This window comes from Dendrobates tinctorius, unplaced genomic scaffold (genome assembly GCF_039654945.1).
Source record: "Dendrobates tinctorius isolate UK_male_01 unplaced genomic scaffold, ASM3965494v1 ptg000011l, whole genome shotgun sequence".
Lineage (NCBI taxonomy): Eukaryota > Metazoa > Chordata > Amphibia > Anura > Dendrobatidae > Dendrobates > Dendrobates tinctorius.
Window position 1 is genome coordinate 26,703,770 of NW_027361679.1, and position 17,569 is coordinate 26,721,338.

The 17,569-nt window shown below is 46.5% G+C and overlaps 1 protein-coding gene across 6 annotated transcripts in view; it reads left to right on the top strand.

Moving 5' to 3' along the window:
* ANKRD17 (ankyrin repeat domain 17) overlaps positions 1-17,569 on the top strand; it is a 180,155-nt gene that overhangs the window by 110,289 nt on the left and 52,297 nt on the right. For 3 of the 6 annotated variants that reach the window (XM_073590394.1, XM_073590413.1, XM_073590421.1), the window contains exons 15-18: positions 239-997; positions 8,705-8,853; positions 10,346-10,457; positions 10,715-10,860. In XM_073590394.1, the coding sequence (XP_073446495.1) occupies positions 239-997; positions 8,705-8,853; positions 10,346-10,457; positions 10,715-10,860 (1,166 nt within the window). The remainder of the gene's footprint in view (positions 1-238; positions 998-8,704; positions 8,854-10,345; positions 10,458-10,714; positions 10,861-17,569) is intronic. The other 3 variants (XM_073590404.1, XM_073590431.1, XM_073590438.1) reach the window with 3 other exon arrangements.

The window sequence follows — 17,569 nt, forward strand, 5'->3', positions numbered from 1 at the left end:
CTATTACCTGTGACTGTGCCATAGTAGACAGGATTATTCTCACTGTTAAGTTTCGTAATACTATGGGAATGCATTGTACTGTAACCACTATGGGTTTTCCATTTGTATGTGTGTCAAAGTGTGGGTGTAGTTCCTGTGCCTGTAATATCTGCTCCCGCCATATCTGGCAGTGGCATTCATGAGGTTGCCATTCCTTTTGCGCTTCCATTTGGTTCTGAGGGGTTTCTTTTTCACACAGCTGCATCTAAGCAGAAGTCCAGTGGCCATGTGCCAGAAAGCGGCCAAGATGCCCAGGGATACATCAGCAGTCAATCTCCAGAAAGCATTGTAGAAGAAGCTCAGGGGAAGCTCACCGAGTTGGAGCAGAGGATCAAAGAAGCCATTGAAAAGAATGCACAGTTACAGTCCCTGGAGCTTGCTCATGCAGATCAGCTGACGAAGGAAAAGATTGAGGAGTTGAATAAAACCCGCGAGGAGCAGATCCAGAAGAAGCAAAAAATACTAGAGGAACTACAAAAAGTAGAAAGGGAGCTCCAATTAAAAACACAACAGCAGCTTAAAAAGCAGTACCTAGAAGTGAAAGCCCAGAGAATTCAGCTCCAGCAGCAGCAACAGCAGCAGTCTTGCCAACATCTTGGCCTGCTAACTCCAGTGGGGGATGGGGAAGAGATCACAGAGGTAGACTATGCTCACTTACAGCAGGTTGACACCATCCTACTCAAACAGGACTCCCAGCAGACTGCAGCAGTACCTATGGGATTTACTCCCATGCAGCCGTTGGCATTGCCTCAAGTTTTGCCATTGGCATCAGGTTCATTATCCCCTGGGCCCATTGCAAATCTTGCAGACCTCCAAGGAGTTATAGTGGGACAGCAAGAATTGGCGCAAGCACAGCTAACTGGGCTGGGGCAAGGTGTTCTGGCAGAAACGCAAGAAGGGTTAATGATAGCCAGTCCTGCTCAGACTCTCACTGACACTCTGGATGACATCATGGCAGGTGGGTATGATGGTTCACAATGGCTCTATGTGCTTTTATTTAAATTTGCCAGTAATTTCTGTGTACATTGTGACAAGTCTTGCATTAGTTTCTTTAGTTTCATCCTCTTTAAAAGATGCATTTGTTCCGAGCTCTCTCAAAATGTATTTTTGGGTCTTGTCATTAAATCACTTGTGTGTGAACAGAAAGAGGGCAGACTTACCATTTGGCCTAATTCTTGTGGTGCAAAGTTAGACTAGGCACTCTTACAATGTATCGGATTTGTCAGTGGTTCCTGCTGGATAATAAGTTTGGCGCATCTTTAAACTGCCTCGTCTTAAAGGCATTGTCCAGATTGGAGAGCAAAGTCTCCTGAATCGTAACTGTAGCACTTGACCCCACGTATGTGATTTGTGTACATGCGGTCACTTGCTGACATCTCTCAATTCACTTCTATTGAGAGAAGCCAGATGAGACCATTCGTCACGTGACCACATTTATGGAAATCGTACCTGCAATTCTGGGAAATCGTGCATCGCACGCTGTCGCATAGGCAGACGGTGCTCTCAAACCTGGGCAATCTCTTTAAGTTTATACCATCTGCTAGTTGACTTCGTGCCAGAAACTTGGACCAAAATTGTCACATGGTAAGCCTCACCCTGTTCAGCAAAGCAGTGCCCCTTTTCTGTGGAGCCACACCCTTTAGCCCCTCAGTTAAATTTGTAATAAACATAGGTATGTCCTGCACTGTTCAGCGCTGTTAGATGGCATTTTCTGCAGTGCACACATGGGATACCAATCGGTGTCTACTAATGGGCAGCAGTGATCACAAGTCCCCCTGTCGGGTGGAGGTGTTCACGCTGGAGACCATGAGCGCAGCAGCCCATGTATTGTGAACAACAAAATTACCGGGAAGAGGTGAGGTCTGTGTGTGAGGTAAGTAATGAAAAAAAAAAAAAAACTAACTGGGAAATACAGCATTTTAATTAAGAGGGGGTTGTCCACTGCTTTGTGGCCTTTCTTGGATAGCATGCCTACTTTATGAAACGTCCACCAGAGTTTACACTAGTTTTGCAGTGCATTTATGTTTTATGGTGACCATCTGAATGCTACTGTGCTTGTGGCATGCTGCTATCAATGACACGAACTAGAGCAATGCGTTTAGGAGAGTTGTTCAGTGCTATGGCTAGGTTGTGTGATGCCAGATCTGGGGAGAAAATGCCTCAGTGCTGCAGTGCACAACTCCATGTTGGCTAGTGCTTCATTGTAAGACAGTCCTGCCCACAAGCTGATGTCTTTTATTTAGTGATGTAAATTGTTTTTCTGTGAATCAATGATTCTCTCATCTGCATGTCCACATTAAAATGCGTCACGATTCCTCATTAGTGAATACCATTTGGAGTGCAACCGAAAACAGAGTGCCCATCTTCTGGCATCCCACGGTTATCAGCAGACTGAAGGGCCACGGTGCTCAATAAAACTGTCCCTTTAATTGTTTACCAGGCACAGCGCCATCCATTTGGTATTGGTTTGTGCTTGGTACTACTGCTCTGCTGCTGCAATACCAGGCACAGTCACTATATAGTGTACAGCACGAAACGGAAAAGGAACTGGGCTCTTCTCAGTCTTTAGTCCAGTGGTGGGATGAAGTAATCCCCCCTCCTTCCTCACCAAACTTTGTATTAATGGCCTTTTATTATAAAAGTCCTTGAAAATCCACTTAACGTTGTAGTCTCTTTTAAAGGAGAATCATTAAATGCAGCTGGAAAAATCCCTCAAGTCAGGTAGTGTCAACTAACGTTTAAGGTTTTTTTTTTGTCTTCCATGCTATAATTTCCTGACCCCCAAGATTGCTATAACAGTCTCCAGAAATGTGTCCATATCTCGCCTATAAATGTGAAGCAGTATGTTCACACTGCGTCTTTTTTTCAAGCAGGTCAGATAGAATAACTAGAGAGACAAAAAAGCACAAAGTAGGGTTTCATTCAGTAACTGAGCAATATAGAAAATCAAAGGTGCGCTCACCTGATGGGGTTGTTGTCACAACTCCTATAGAAGCATGTAAAGTCTGCAGCAGGACCACCAATGAGCTGTGGTGTTAATAGATGAGGAATACTTTAGTTCAGAGTCCGTGCTGCCCAAATCCAAAAGTGCGATCACACATAAAGATGACACATGAAAGCGGTTTATTTCATCAATGCATTTCAAGGTTTTCAAACCTCTTCATCAGAACATCATCATGTGGTTTGGTCCTGATGAAGAGATTTGAAAACCTTGAAACGCGTTGGCGTATGTGTGATCATACTTTGAACTTTTCGCAGCAAGGTTTCTGAACGACCGTATTCCTCTTCTATTGCAGTTTTTCAATCCAAAGACTTTTTAGTAATAGCCCCTGTTCTCTGGAGTTTTGTAAGCCTTGAGCATCTTAAACGTATTTTTTTTTCCTTATTTAAAGCGTATATTATGCATCTATTTTCTGGACATGGAGAAAAAAAAACAAAATAGCATCTTCATAGCTTCAAATGTTCAGAGTCCTGGGCTCATTTCAGACATCTTTTTAACCTTCGCATTGATTTCTATTGTAAATTAATGATGGCCTTCCTAGCTGAACACGGCAGAAGCATGTTCATGGCACTATTAACCGCTTGGCTTATTTCAAAGCCTGAAAAGTGTTAACGAATTTCAAAAGCCAGAATTATATGAATAGCAAGTTGTTTTATAACTTTTTTTTTTGTTTCAGCAGACCCGCGGTGTGAACATACTTACTGTAACAAATATGTTAATATTTTTGGAGTTCAAACTTCTAAGATTATCCTGTGCACTGCAACTGAAGCACGTTCATTGTGTAATAAGTTGTATATTTTCTGTATCAATTCCTCATGGATTTGTACATCTCTGCTTGCAGTGAAGTAACAGCAAATTTGTATTGTTTTACTCCCATGGAATTATTTGTCCTAGTGCATGGCTTCTGATAAATCGGAGATCTGAGACTGTTGCAGTTGACCATGTAGCGGAAACTTTCCTAAATAGTTGTGCAGCCCTTGTCTGCCGCCAGGTGGGTGCAGTTTTGGCTTACCATGTTACCTCATCTTAACTGTCCTGTGGCTGCTAGAAGTCCTGCTCTTCTGTGATCATCACAGAATTTGTCACTAAGTAAATGAAAGTTTCCTTTCACTGACCCCATGCAGAGATCTTCAAAACTATGAGAACTTGATTATATACAGAGGGGAAAATAAGAATTTGATGCACTGCCAATTTTGCAAATTTTCCCACCTATAAAGAATGGAGAGGTCTGTAATTTGTTTCAAAGGTAAAGTGAGAGACAGAATCTAAAAATACAAACCAAAAAAATCACATTGTATGATTTTATTTTGCATTTTATTGCTTGAAATAAGTCTTGGATCACCTACCAGCCAGCAAGAATTCTGGCTCTCACAGACCTGTTAGTTCTTTAAGAAGCCCTCCTACTCTTCGCTCATAACCTGTATTAATTGCCCCTGTTTGCACTAGTTATCTGCGTAAGAGACACCTGTCCACACAATCACACTCCAACCCTCCACCATGGCCAAGATCAAAGAGCTGTCTAAGGACACCAGGGGAAACATTTTAGACCTGCACAAGTCTGGGATTGGCTACAGGTCAATAGGCAAGGAGCTTTGTGAGAAGGCAACAATTATTAGAAAATGGAAGAAACACATAACTGTCAATCTTCCTTGATCTTGGGCTCCATGCAAGATCTTGCCTTGTGGGGTAAGGATGATTCTGAGAGAGGTCAAGAATCTACACAGAACTACACAGAATAACCTGGACAATGACCTGAAGAGAGCTAGGACCATAGTCTCAGACTTTATGATTAGTAATACACTATGCTGTCAATGACTAAAATCCTGAAGTGCACGCAAGGACCCCCTGCTCGTGCCAGGATATGTCCAGGCCCATTTGAGATTTGCTAATGACCATCTGGATGATCCAGAGGTGGCATGAGATAAGGTCATGTGGTCAGATGAGACCAAGATAGAATTTTTTGGTATCTACTCTACTTGCCATGTTTGGAGGAAGAAGGATGAGTACAACCCCAAGAATACCTTACCAACGGTGAAGCATGGTGGGGGAAGCGTTATACTTTGGGGGTACTTTTCTGCAAAGGGGAAATGATGACTGCACTGTATTGAAGGGCATATGAATGGGGTCAGGTATCGCAAGATTTTGCCCAATAACCTCCTTTTCCCTCAGTAAGAGGATTGAAGATGGGTCATGGCTGGGGTTTCCAGCATGACGATGACCCGAAAGACACAGCTAGGGCAACTAATTAGTGACTCCTCGTAAGTAGCATTTTAAGGTCCTTGAGTGGCCTAGCCAGTCTCCAAACCTGTACCCAATAGAGAATCTTTAGAGGGAGCCGACACTCAATGTTGCCCAGTGACAACCCCGAAACCTGAAACATCTGGAGAAGATCTGTATGGAGGAGTGGGCCAAAATCCAAGCTGCAGTGTGTGCACTTGGTCAAGAACTACAGTAAACTCCTGACCTCTATAATTTGCAAACAGAGGTTTCTGTACCAAATATTAAAGTGAACCTGTCACCAGGTTTGGCCAATATAAGATGTAGCCACCGCCTTTCAGGGCTTATCTGCAGCATTCTATAATGCTGTAGATAAGCCCGATCCGACCTGAAAGATAAGAAAAATAAGTTTTATTATACTCACCTGCAGGGTGGTCCAGTCTGATGGGTGTTGCAGGTCCTGGTCTAGCGCCTCCCACCCATCGGACTGCCCCGCATTATAGAATGCTGTAGAAAAGCCCTGAAAGGCAGTGGATGCATCATATTGGCCAAACCTGGTGACAGGTTCACTTTAAGTTCCCTTTTTCTATTGTATCAAATACTTTTCATGCAATAAAATGCAAATTATGTAAAAATCATACAGTGATTTGCTGATTATAATTTTAAGATTCTCTCAGTGTACCTATGATAAAAATTACAGACCTCTCCATCCATTCTTAGTAGGTGGGAAAACTTGCAAAATCGGCAGTGTATCACTGTAACTGGTCATTTTATATAATAAAGTGCTTGATTTGCTGCAGTTTTGCTGAAACTTAAAGGAATTGTACCATGAGAGGACCCATGTTTTTAATATTTATCGCCCCCCCACTTTGTAAATATCACTAATCAAAAATAGCATAAAATGTCTCTCTAAGCCTCATTCACACGTCCATAAATGACTTGAGTATATCACTGAATATAAATGGCACATGTTCTTTGTAGCTGGGAAAAAAATGATCTAAATTACTCATTCAAGTCTAAAGGCCTGTGAAAAGTGGAGTAATGAATGGAAATTTTGTAGGTTTGCTTTTTTCTCTTATTTCAGTGAAAATCAATTAAAACTCAAATCCAAAACAGAGTAATGGGTCTGTGTTTTTACATACAAGAAAAATCCTTAACGTCTGAGTGAGGCCTTGAGCAAATTATGCAAGTTGCTGACTTTCCTTTAGAATAGAGATGTGCACAGTTACACAATTTTATTGTGTAATTGACTAAATAGGTGGCCTGCCCTGCTATTAGCGCCCTAGACCTTATTTAAGAGTAACTATTTTTTTTTTTTTTTTTTTTATTAATACTTTTGTTCAGCATGGATAGTTATGAAACTTTCCAAACCAGTTTATTGACTCAGTTCCTGTAAATAAATTGTATGTGAGCAGCGTCCAAACCTGTGTCTCACAAACTCTGTAGATAAGAAAAACACTCAAAAGGACCCAGGTGCTGACCCTGTCACTGCCATCATCTGTACTCCAAATGAGTATGTTCTGAAATCCAGCTGGGGAAAAGCAAGTATGTGAAAGCCACTTACATGGAATTAACTTCTGGAAGTGACAAATCTAATAAGGTGATTTGCAAAACTTCCATGCTTGACAGAATTATTACCACAATAGTGACCAATTCAGTTGCTCTGTAATAAAGTGCGTAGAAAGGTTAGTTTCCTTTTCCCTCCCTGTAATGGCTTGTATAACACTGCAGGGCATTGCCACAGTTCCTGGCATTGTGGCTTCTACATGATATGATATGAGGCAGGTTTTACGTGTACTGAAGTGTAGTCTACATGCCTGGTAATGTAGGTGGCTCATAGGTTTAGCGCTCCACAAAGAGTAACAGTCGCTTTAATTTTTTATTTTCTAACTCAACGAGAGTAAGCAATATGTATCAGAGAAATCTGCTCCTGTCTCCACAAGGACTGATTGATCCTTCATTTTCCAAATCCTAAATTCCTGGGTAAAATCTGTATGCAGTGAAGACAGATTCTTACAATACTGAGATGAAGAACAATTGCTACTAAGATGTCTTCAGAAGGGAGCTGCTCTGCCTCTATCTCCTCCCCACTAAATAGTATTGCATAAGATGGCGGTTGCTACAGATAAGATTCTATGTAGGACAGTGTTCCACAAACTCCAGTCCTTATGGCCCCCAACAGGTCATCTTTTCAGGATTTCCTTAGTATTGCACAGGTGTGCGAACATGTGGCATTTTCTAATGTCATGAGTATTCTTTCACCTGTGCAATATTTAGGAAACCAGGTAATATCTGTTGGGGGCCATGAGAACTTTGAGTTTGGTAAGCATCGATATAAAAGGGAGGAGGCCATTTCTTCTCCTCCCTTCTACATAGAATCTTATCAGTAGCAGCTCTCATATCCTATCTCAATAATGTAATAATCTGTCTTCACTGAATACAGATTTTACCCAGTAAATTGATCAATTGGAGAATGAAAGGTCCATTCTGGTGGAGAGAGCAGATGTCTCTGATCAGATCTACTACAAAAATGCTTATTGGCTTGTGTACTATTGGGTTATAAAGTACAAATTAAAATGACTTAACTCTTTAAATTACAGACCTAGAGGGAAGTTGGGTAAGTATATGGAAAGAATTACATTCACTAACAAGGCCCAGAAATTAAATTACTTCATTGCCCTAAGCTTTCTGGTCTATATGATTGTTACTATTGATGAGAGAACATGCTTCTGATGTATTGTCCAAGCACCCTTGGGTGCTAACCGAGTATCTTGGGCGTACACGAATAATATGTTTGAGTCCCTGTGGCTGCATGTTTTGTGGCTGCCTAACAGGCAACTCCCCCGCATGTGTTGATGCTGTCTAACAGCTGGGAGACATGAAGCCTCAGAGACTCTAGCATGTTGTTCAAGCACACCCGAGATACCCGAATAACACCCAAGCATATTATCCGAGCACGTTCGCTCATCACAAGTTGTTACTTGATGTATAAAGGTGACTGTCCTAGTCATACGTAATGGTATTGCCTGTGAGCACGGAGTGCTGTGTAATCTTTTATGGCCACTTCTTCCTGAGTAACTACTTTATATTCAGAAGTATTGAAGCATGGAAATGCTTCCAGTATCCAGGTCACGTTGCTTTAGCATTTTAATGCTTTGGCTATTGATTGTTAGGTTTAGGTTCTCCCCAAATCTTCGTTATTGAACAGCTCACCAGACCCTTGGGGCCTCCAAGTGACAGATCCGGCAGAGCATTGTGGCTTCCATCATACAGGAGCCACAATTCCGATAGTCAGAGTCATAATGCAGAGATGGTAAATTTTTTTTTTTAGTGATTTTGAGCATCTACTTGTCCAAGTTTTTTCTCAGACCTTGAAATAAACTTTTAATGCAACTGCGTGCCTTACTCTTTAATAGCACTACTAAGTTGAGCTATTTTATTCAACAGCAGTGAGTGGAAGAACGTCTGCAATCTCAAACACTCCTACCCACAGCATTGCAACTTCCATATCCCAACCTCAGACGCCAACTCCAAGTCCCATTATATCTCCTTCAGCCATGTTACCAATCTACCCCTCCATAGATATTGATGCACAGGTAAGATATATGTGATAAGCTGCTCCCATGGAAGTGGCCGGAAAGTAACACACCCATGTGTAGCCACCCTTAAATTTATCTTTTTGACTGAATATGGAAGCCACCTTTCACATACTCCTTTTCCAAATAGCTGCAGTTCTCAGGGGCGGGAATCCGATGCTATCAGACTTTCATGATCTATGTTGTGCTGGTTCCATACATGTCCAGTTTAGAATTACCCTTTTAGCTATACATTGTTTCCTGTTGGTTTTTACGGTCAGAATCTGGGCATTATGCTTGTAATAACATCTTTAGCTACCCCACTGACAAGTACCGTATATACTCGAGTATAAGTCGATCCGAGTATAAGTCGACCCCCCCTAATTTTGCCACAAAAAACTGGGAGAACTTATTGACTCGAGTATAAGTCTAGGGTGGGAAATGCTCCATAGATTATTCCCCCATATGGTGTCCTCAGAAAAAGCTCCATAGATTATTCCCCCATATGCTGCCCCCATAAGAAGCTCCATAGATTGTTCCCCCATATGCTGCCCCCATGCTGCTGCTGCATGTAAAAATAAAAAAATGACATACTCACCTCTCCGTCACTGGGTGTCAGATTCTCACCTGTCCTGCGTCCATGGCTGCTCACCGCTATCTGCCACGTCATCAGTCAGTGACGTTCAGACTGCAGGGGGTGCGGCGCGCACTAACCACGTCACCGCGCCCTCTGCTGTCTGAAGTCACTGACTGATGACAGACAGCAGCAAGCAGCCATGGACGCAGGACAGGTGAGTATCGCTATACTTACCCGTCCTGACGCTGTCTTGAGCCCCCAGCTTCTCCGCGCTCTCTTCCTGTCTTCAGCGGTTATGTGGTACCGCTCATTAAAACTTATGAATATGCGCATATTCATGAGTTTTAATGAGCGGCACCACGTGACCGCTGAAGGCAGGAAGAGAGCGCGGAGAAGCTGGGGGCTCAAGACACAGCGTCAGGACGGGTAAGTATGACCTGACACGTCCGACCCCCTTTGTATATGACTCGAATATAAGACGAGAGGGGGACTTTCAGCCCAATTTTTTGGGCTGAAAATCTCGACTTATATTCGAGTATATACGGTATTATGGTACTGATGTACGCTACTAATTTCCACAAAGATGTGTGGAGAAAAAAATATATATATACACATCACTTATTTATTCCCTAGTGGCCCTGATCAGTGATGTATCTCACAATATGTATATATAGTGGATACATCACATCCTTCAGTCAGAGGTAATGTGAACAGGGCCGTCCTCAGATAAGGTTTACTTTCTGTTGAGCAGAAATCTGGAGGTGAGTGAGCAGAATCGAGCTCCTGTGTCTGGGTGGGCAGGATGATTGGTTTCCTTTAGTAGCATTAAGCTAGCCTATTTTTCGTTTTGGTTGCCCTGTTCACTATCTGTATAGCATCTGTTAGGTTGAGTTGTAAGTCTATGCATTTTAATGAAGTGGTTCTCTTTTCTAATAGACTGAAAGTAACCATGATACCGCTTTAACCCTTGCTTGTGCTGGTGGCCATGAAGAGCTGGTGCAGACTCTTCTGGAAAGGGGAGCCAATATTGAACACAGAGATAAGAAAGGTAAAGGTACTCTTCCATTGCAAACGGCAGATTTACAATCTGTAGCTTGGATGCCATATTAATGGCCATTGCAGTGACTACGTATCTATTGCTAAATATATGATTGGATCCTGTCTGAAGAAAAAAAGTATTTTCTCTGATGGTATGTTTCTCTACATATAAGGGATTGTGAGCACCACCTAATGAATTCTGTATATTGTATAATTTTCCCAATGTATTGCACTTTTCAACCTTTTTTTTTTCTGTTTAAATTATAGGTTTTACACCACTTATCTTGGCAGCTACTGCTGGTCATGTTGGCGTTGTCGAGATTTTGCTGGACAATGGTGCTGACATTGAAGCTCAGTCTGAAAGGACCAAAGACACACCATTATCATTGGCCTGCTCTGGTGGCAGACAAGAGGTAACAGACTTTGACATGTATGAGAAACCAAACTCTGGGCTCTCGTGGGAGGCAAATCCCAAGGAGACCAATAAAGTGCAATACAGCTCCAAACTAAAATCATAAATTTATTCAAAGTTTTAAAATACAATAGTAAAAAGCAACAATTCCTCATCATTGTCAGAGCACAGTTGTGTCAAAAGCAATCTGTGTCCAATAGGGATCATCTAAGTATAACCTCCTATATTATATATTTTAGGATAGATATGAGAATGCAATGGGTAATATGGGGCACACTGTGAAATTTATATCATGCATCAGTGAATCTGTGTGTGTGTGTGTGTGTGTGTATATGTGTGTGAGACACACATATATATAATTCACTCTCATTCCCTTCTTACTCTGTCGCCTAATTGGGGGACACAGAACCGTGGGTGTTATGCTGCTGTCCACTAGGAGGCGACACTATGCATAATCTGAAAAAGATTAACTTTGGCTCCTCCTCTGCAGTATACACCCCTGGACGGCGTCAGCCTTCTCCAGTTTTTGCTTAGTGTCGCAAGGAGGCACACCTTTTTTCTTCCGTTTTTTTCCTTTTTTCGTCCGGAAATACAGATGAAGAAAAGTGGGTCTCCAGCGAGACTCCGGCATGGCTCACTCCTCGGTCCCCTATTAGGGGTACCCGGTTGAGGTCGAGGTGGCTATTCCCCATGTCGCTCCCTCCCCAGTCCCTCGGGTCCTGGTTCGAGGTCGAGACCCCCGCTCCTTCCCCAACCCCTTTAAGGGGTCTGGGTTGAGGTTGAGGCGAGGATGAAGACCCCCTGACAGTGACAGACGCACCCTCCCTAATCCCCCGCAGGGGGCATTAGGTTGAGACGCCTCAGGTAGGGTCGGAGATCAGGCAGCATTCCGCAGCTTCCAGGGACCCCAGGCCGGTTGAGGGATCCTGTTGGGGCCGGGGGAGGGTGCGGACTGGATGGCACAGCAGAGACAGGGCTTTTCTGCATCCCTGTCTCTGCAACAGCAGCGGCTCCATAGCGCTTCAGGGGCCCCCCATACAGAAACCGCTACCCCTGCTACCCCCACCGGTATCCAGTCGACCATTCTGGGGGGGTCTGGTACAAATCTGCCCCCCCCCCCCCCCCCCCGGACTACCGCGCCCTCCTGGGCATCAGGCCTCTAATTTAGACCGCGGCTTCGGCCTAGCCGAAGCCACCGCCTTTTCCCCGGCCCGCCCCCCGGATGACCAAAATGACACGCTGGAGTGTAATAGAAGGGGCGGATTAAGGCAGAAAGGGCGCGTTTTTACACAGCCCAGCGCGCCCTTTTCAGCTCTCCTCCCCCTCCTCCCTCTCCTCAGAGTCCCGGTGGCCATTTTTTCTGGATGAGATCCAGGAGAGGAGCATCACAGCGGTCTCCGGGGGGCACAGAACTGGGATCTGTCGGCGCTGGACCTAGGGGCACACCGGTGGGTTAAGCTCACAGCTGGGTTCTCATTACTCAGCTGTGAATCTATACTTCCTATAAGGCTCTCTGTGGGTTCCCTCTGCGTAGCCACCCCTGTACGATCCCTTATAGCCAGCCTCTGTGCACTATGCCGGGCTCAAGGAAGAGAACCAGGCAGGAATGTTTCTATGCATTCTGCACAGCCTGCAAAGCCACGCTCCCTAGTGGCAGCACGTATCCGCACTGCCGGGACTGCATCCAGAACTCTGGGTCAGAACCCCAGGGAGTCCCTACTGACGCTTCAGTGTCACAGGCCACGCCGGAATGGGCAACTCAGATGTCACAGTCCATAGACAACCTAACTGCTACATTACTGCAAGCTCTGCAGAGTCGGGCCCCGGCTATGGACGGTACACAGCAAACGCACAGCTTGTCTCAGGAACATGCTGCTTCCGACTCTCACAGACGTAAGCGGACCCACAGGTCTCGATCACCTGAGTCGCACTATAGCACAAGGTCGTCCCCCTCCAGGGAGAGAGAGCGTCATTCCAGGTCTCCTGGGCAGTCCCCTGCCACAGACACAGTGCAATTTACCACAGGGATCCCCCACCACAGAAGACCCCCGCCCCAGGTCGCCCTCCAGGGATCACCTTAGCGAGGCACAGGATTCGGAGGGCATCTGTGACTCCGACTCAGATAATGAAACGGTCAGGTCCGTGGTCCCTTCTCCCCCTAGCAATACAGCGCTAGTTGAGGACATAATTTCTGCCATTCATCGGGTGCTAAAAATTCCAGAGTCGGCCCCGGAAGTCCCAGAACATAGGATTTGCTTCGAAAGTGTTCAGAAACCACCCAAGGTCTTCCCTAATCACCATGAGTTTGAGAAAATACTTACCAAACAGTTTGCGCAGCCTGAGAAAAAATTCGCTAATCGCAAATATTTGGAAGCAAAGTACCCCTTCCCACAGAAAGACACCAAACAATGGACAGATCCACCTGAAGTGGACCCTCCGGTTTCTAGGCTAGCAGCGCAGACTTTACTCTCTCTGCCGGATAGCTCAACCCTCAGGGACGCAGCAGACGGGCAAGTAGAACGCATGGCTCGTTCTATTTTCGAAGTGGCAGGCGCCTCTCTGGGCCCTGCGTTTGCTTCAGTTTGGGCAGCCAAGGCCATCCTGGCTTGGGCCAAAAAACTACAGGAGGGTCTTCAGGCTTCAAATCCTGAGCTCTCGGACCAAGCAGTCCAGATAGCAGTGGTAGCAGACTACATGATTCATGCAGCCCTGGATTCCGCCAGAGGTTTAGCGGGAATAGCATCAAACGCCATCACGATCCGACGCATCCTCTGGCTGCGAGAATGGAAAGCGGATGCGGCCTCAAAGAAGTCCCTCACGCGACTTCCGTATTTTACTGGAAGACTTTTCGGCGAAAAGTTGGACACCATGATAGCCAATGCCACTGGGGGTAAGGGTACCTCTCTCCCTCAACTAAAACCGAAACGCACGTTTAAACGAAGAAACCAGACGCGATTCCGATCCTTTCGGAATTCCTCGGGCTGGTCCGTTTCGCGCCTAGTGCAAAACCGCAACCGTTCTCCACGCAGAGACAACCCACGGACGCAGCAGCGACCGGACAGGGCTTGGCAGTCGAAAGCAGGCCAAGCGAAACCCAAGGGAGGAAAACCTCAGAACTTCACTTCATCATGACTCGAGACCTCCGGAAGACACCCCACCAGTAGGCGGCCGACTTTTACTCTTTCAGCAAGTCTGGCTGCCTATTACAGAAGACAGGTGGGTCAGGGAAATAGTGTCTTCCGGATACAAGATAGAGTTCACTTCCGTTCCACCGAACCGGTTCTTCCTTTCTATTCCTCCAACACCACCAGAAAAGGCTCGTGCTTTCCACCAAGCGGTTTCCTCTCTCCTTCAATCAGGAGTTGTGGTGCCGGTTCCCACGAACGAGAGATTCCGAGGATTCTACTCAAATTTGTTCGTAGTCTCCAAGAAAGGAGGCGGCGTCCGACCCATACTGGACCTAAAACAGCTCAACAATTACGTACGGGTCCGTCATTTCCGCATGGAGTCCCTCCGGTCCATCATTGCATCCATGGAGCAGGGAGAATACCTCGCCTCCATAGACATACAGGATGCGTATCTCCACATACCAATTGCTCCCGCCCACCAAAGGTTTCTCAGGTTCGCGGTCAACCAAAACCACTACCAGTTTGTCGCCCTTCCGTTCGGACTCGCCACGGCTCCAAGAACGTTCACCAAAGTCATGGCGGCCACCATGGACGTCCTGCACTCAAGAGGCATCCTAGTCGTCCCGTACCTGGACGACCTCCTCATCAAGTCTCCCACTTTCAAAGACTGCGAGGTCAGTGTCTCAATCACACTAGACACTCTTGGTCGCCTGGGATGGCTAGTCAACCTACAGAAATCGTCGGCTATCCCAACTCGGACTCTTAACATTCCTGGGAATGGTATTCGACACCGCCAGGGGCCTGGTGCTCCTTCCCAAGGACAAGACACTGGCCATCCGTCTGGGAGTTCGCACACTCCTTTGCAGTCCTCCTCGATCTCTCCGGTTTGCCATGAGAGTCCTCGGCAGGATGGCAGCAGCAATAGAGGCAGTGCCATTTGCCCAGTTTCACCTCAGGGTCCTTCAACTATCCATACTCAGATCTTGGGACAGGAACCCCTTCTCCCTCGACAGGGAGTTCAGGTTGACGTCATCAACCAGGAGGTCCCTGCATTGGTGGCTCAAACCAACCTCGCTTACACGAGGGAAGCCATTCCTCTCAGGACAATGGAAGATCCTGACTACCGATGCAAGCCTGACAGGCTGGGGGGCGGTGCACCTACATCACAGGGCACAGGGCAAGTGGTCACCGAGGGAAGTGACATTGCCCCTCAATGTTCTGGAAATCAGGGCCATCCTCTTGGCACTGAGAGCATTTCATCACTTGCTTGCAGCCTCGCACATACGGATACAGTCGGACAATGCCACGGCTGTGGCATACGTGAACCACCAAGGCGGGACCCGCAGCGCCCAGGCGATGAGAGAAGTGGCTCATATCCTCCGCTGGGCGGAAGACACGAGGTCGGTACTTTCTGCGATACACATTCCGAGTGTAGAAAACTGGGAAGCCGACTTCCTCAGCAGGCAAGGAATGGACTCGGGGGTGTGGTCTCTCCATCCCGAGATTTTTTACCAGATCTGTCAACGCTGGGGAACCCTGGAGGTGGACCTAATGGCATCCCATCTCAATACCAAGGTCCCCAATTTCATGGCCAGGACACACGAGCCGCGGTCGCTCGGAGCGGATGCCCTGGTCCAGGACTGGTCCCAGTTCCGACTCCTGTACATTTTTCCACCCCTCCCCCTAATCGCCAGGGTCGTGAGGAAGATCAAGTAAGAGGGAGTTCCGACCATCCTCATCGCGCCAGACTGGCCCAGACGTACATGGTACGCCGACATCGTCGAACTTACGGCAGACGCCCCCTGGCGTCTACCCGACCGTCACGACCTTCTGTCTCAAGGTCCGTTCTTCCACCAGAATTCAGGGGCTCTCAATTTGACGGCATGGCCCTTGAAACCTGGATTCTAACCCAGGCAGGTTTTTCACCGGCAGTCATTGCAACTATGATCAGGGCAAGGAAGCCTGCCTTCGCCAAGCTCTATTATCGTACCTGGAGAGCTTTCTTTTCTTGGTGCGAATCTCATGGACAAGTCCCACTCCCTTATTCCCTCCCGAAGGTACTAGGTTTTCTTCAATTGGGCCTAGATGCCAAGCTATCCTTAAGTTCGCTTAAGAGTCAGGTGTCGGCGCTTTCAGTCCTTTTTCAAAAGCGCATTGCTATTAAACCGCAAGTAAGGACTTTCATCCAGGGAGTTTCCCGATTGGTTCCTCCCTACAAACGTCCGCTGGATATGTGGGACCTCAATCTGGTCCTGACAGCATTGCAAGCTCCACCCTTCGATCCTCTTAGAGGAGTTCCACTCTCCATTCTGTCTCAGAAAGTGGTTTTTCTAGTGGCGATCACCTTGTTACGCAGAGTGTCGCAATTGTCAGCACTTTCCTGCAGACGGACTTTCCTAGCCTTTCACCAGGACAAGGTGGTTCTCCGCACGGTACCATCCTTCCTTCCGAAGGTTGTGTCCAACTTTCACCTTAATGAGGAGATTTCACTGCCTTCACTTTGCCCGGTTCCAGTTCATAGAGTGGAGAAGGCTCTGCATACGCTTGACCTCGTCAGAGCATTGCGGATTTACGTGTCCAGGACTGCACCTTTCCGGAAATCTGATTCCCTCTTCATTCTTCCGGAAGGTAGTCGCAAGGGGTTGCCGGCTTCCAAGGCTACCCTTGCCAGGTGGATCAAGTCCACCATACATGAGGCCTACCGACTTAACAGTTCCCCTCTTCCGGCCGGTATCACGGCACACTCAACACGGGCAGTAGGGGCCTCCTGGGCCATTCGGCATCAGGCTTCGGCACAACAAGTGTGTAAGGCGGCCACTTGGACTAGCCTACACACGTTTACGAAACACTACAGTGTTCATACCCAGTCCTCAGCGGATGCGAGCCTGGGTAGACTGGTTCTGCAGGCGGCAGTACCCCAAGTCTAGGGAGCTGTCAACACAATATTCGTCCACTGCTTCCCACCCAGGGACTGCTTTGGGACGTCCCACGGTCCTGTGTCCCCCAATTAGGCGACAGAGTAAAGGAGATTTTTGTGTACTCACCGTAAAATCTTTCTCTTAGCCTTTAATTGGGGGACACAGCTCCCACCATGTTGCCCTTACGGGCCGTTGTTTACTGTTGAGTTCTCATATTGTTCTTTGAGCTCGTACATAGTAGCCTTCTTACAGGCATGGTTATGTTATTTGGTTACGTTCCTCCTTATGCTTTGGCACAAAACTGGAGAAGGCTGACGCCGTCCAGGGGTGTATACTGCAGAGGAGGAGCCAAAGTTAATCTTTTTCAGATTATGCATAGTGTCGCCTCCTAGTGGACAGCAGCATAACACCCACGGTTCTGTGTCCCCCAATTAAAGGCTAAGAGAGAGAGATTTTACAGTGAGTACACAAAAATCTCCTTTTTGAGATCCACACCATAATGCTCTTCCATCCCCCTCCCCCTCAGTGTAGCGGTCATATACCGGCCCACAGGCTCACCATACCCACTTCCTTGACCATTTCTCAGCCTGGCTGCCGCACTTCATGTCCTCAGAACTACCAACCCTTAGATTTCAATATCCCCATTAACATCCCCACTTCCACA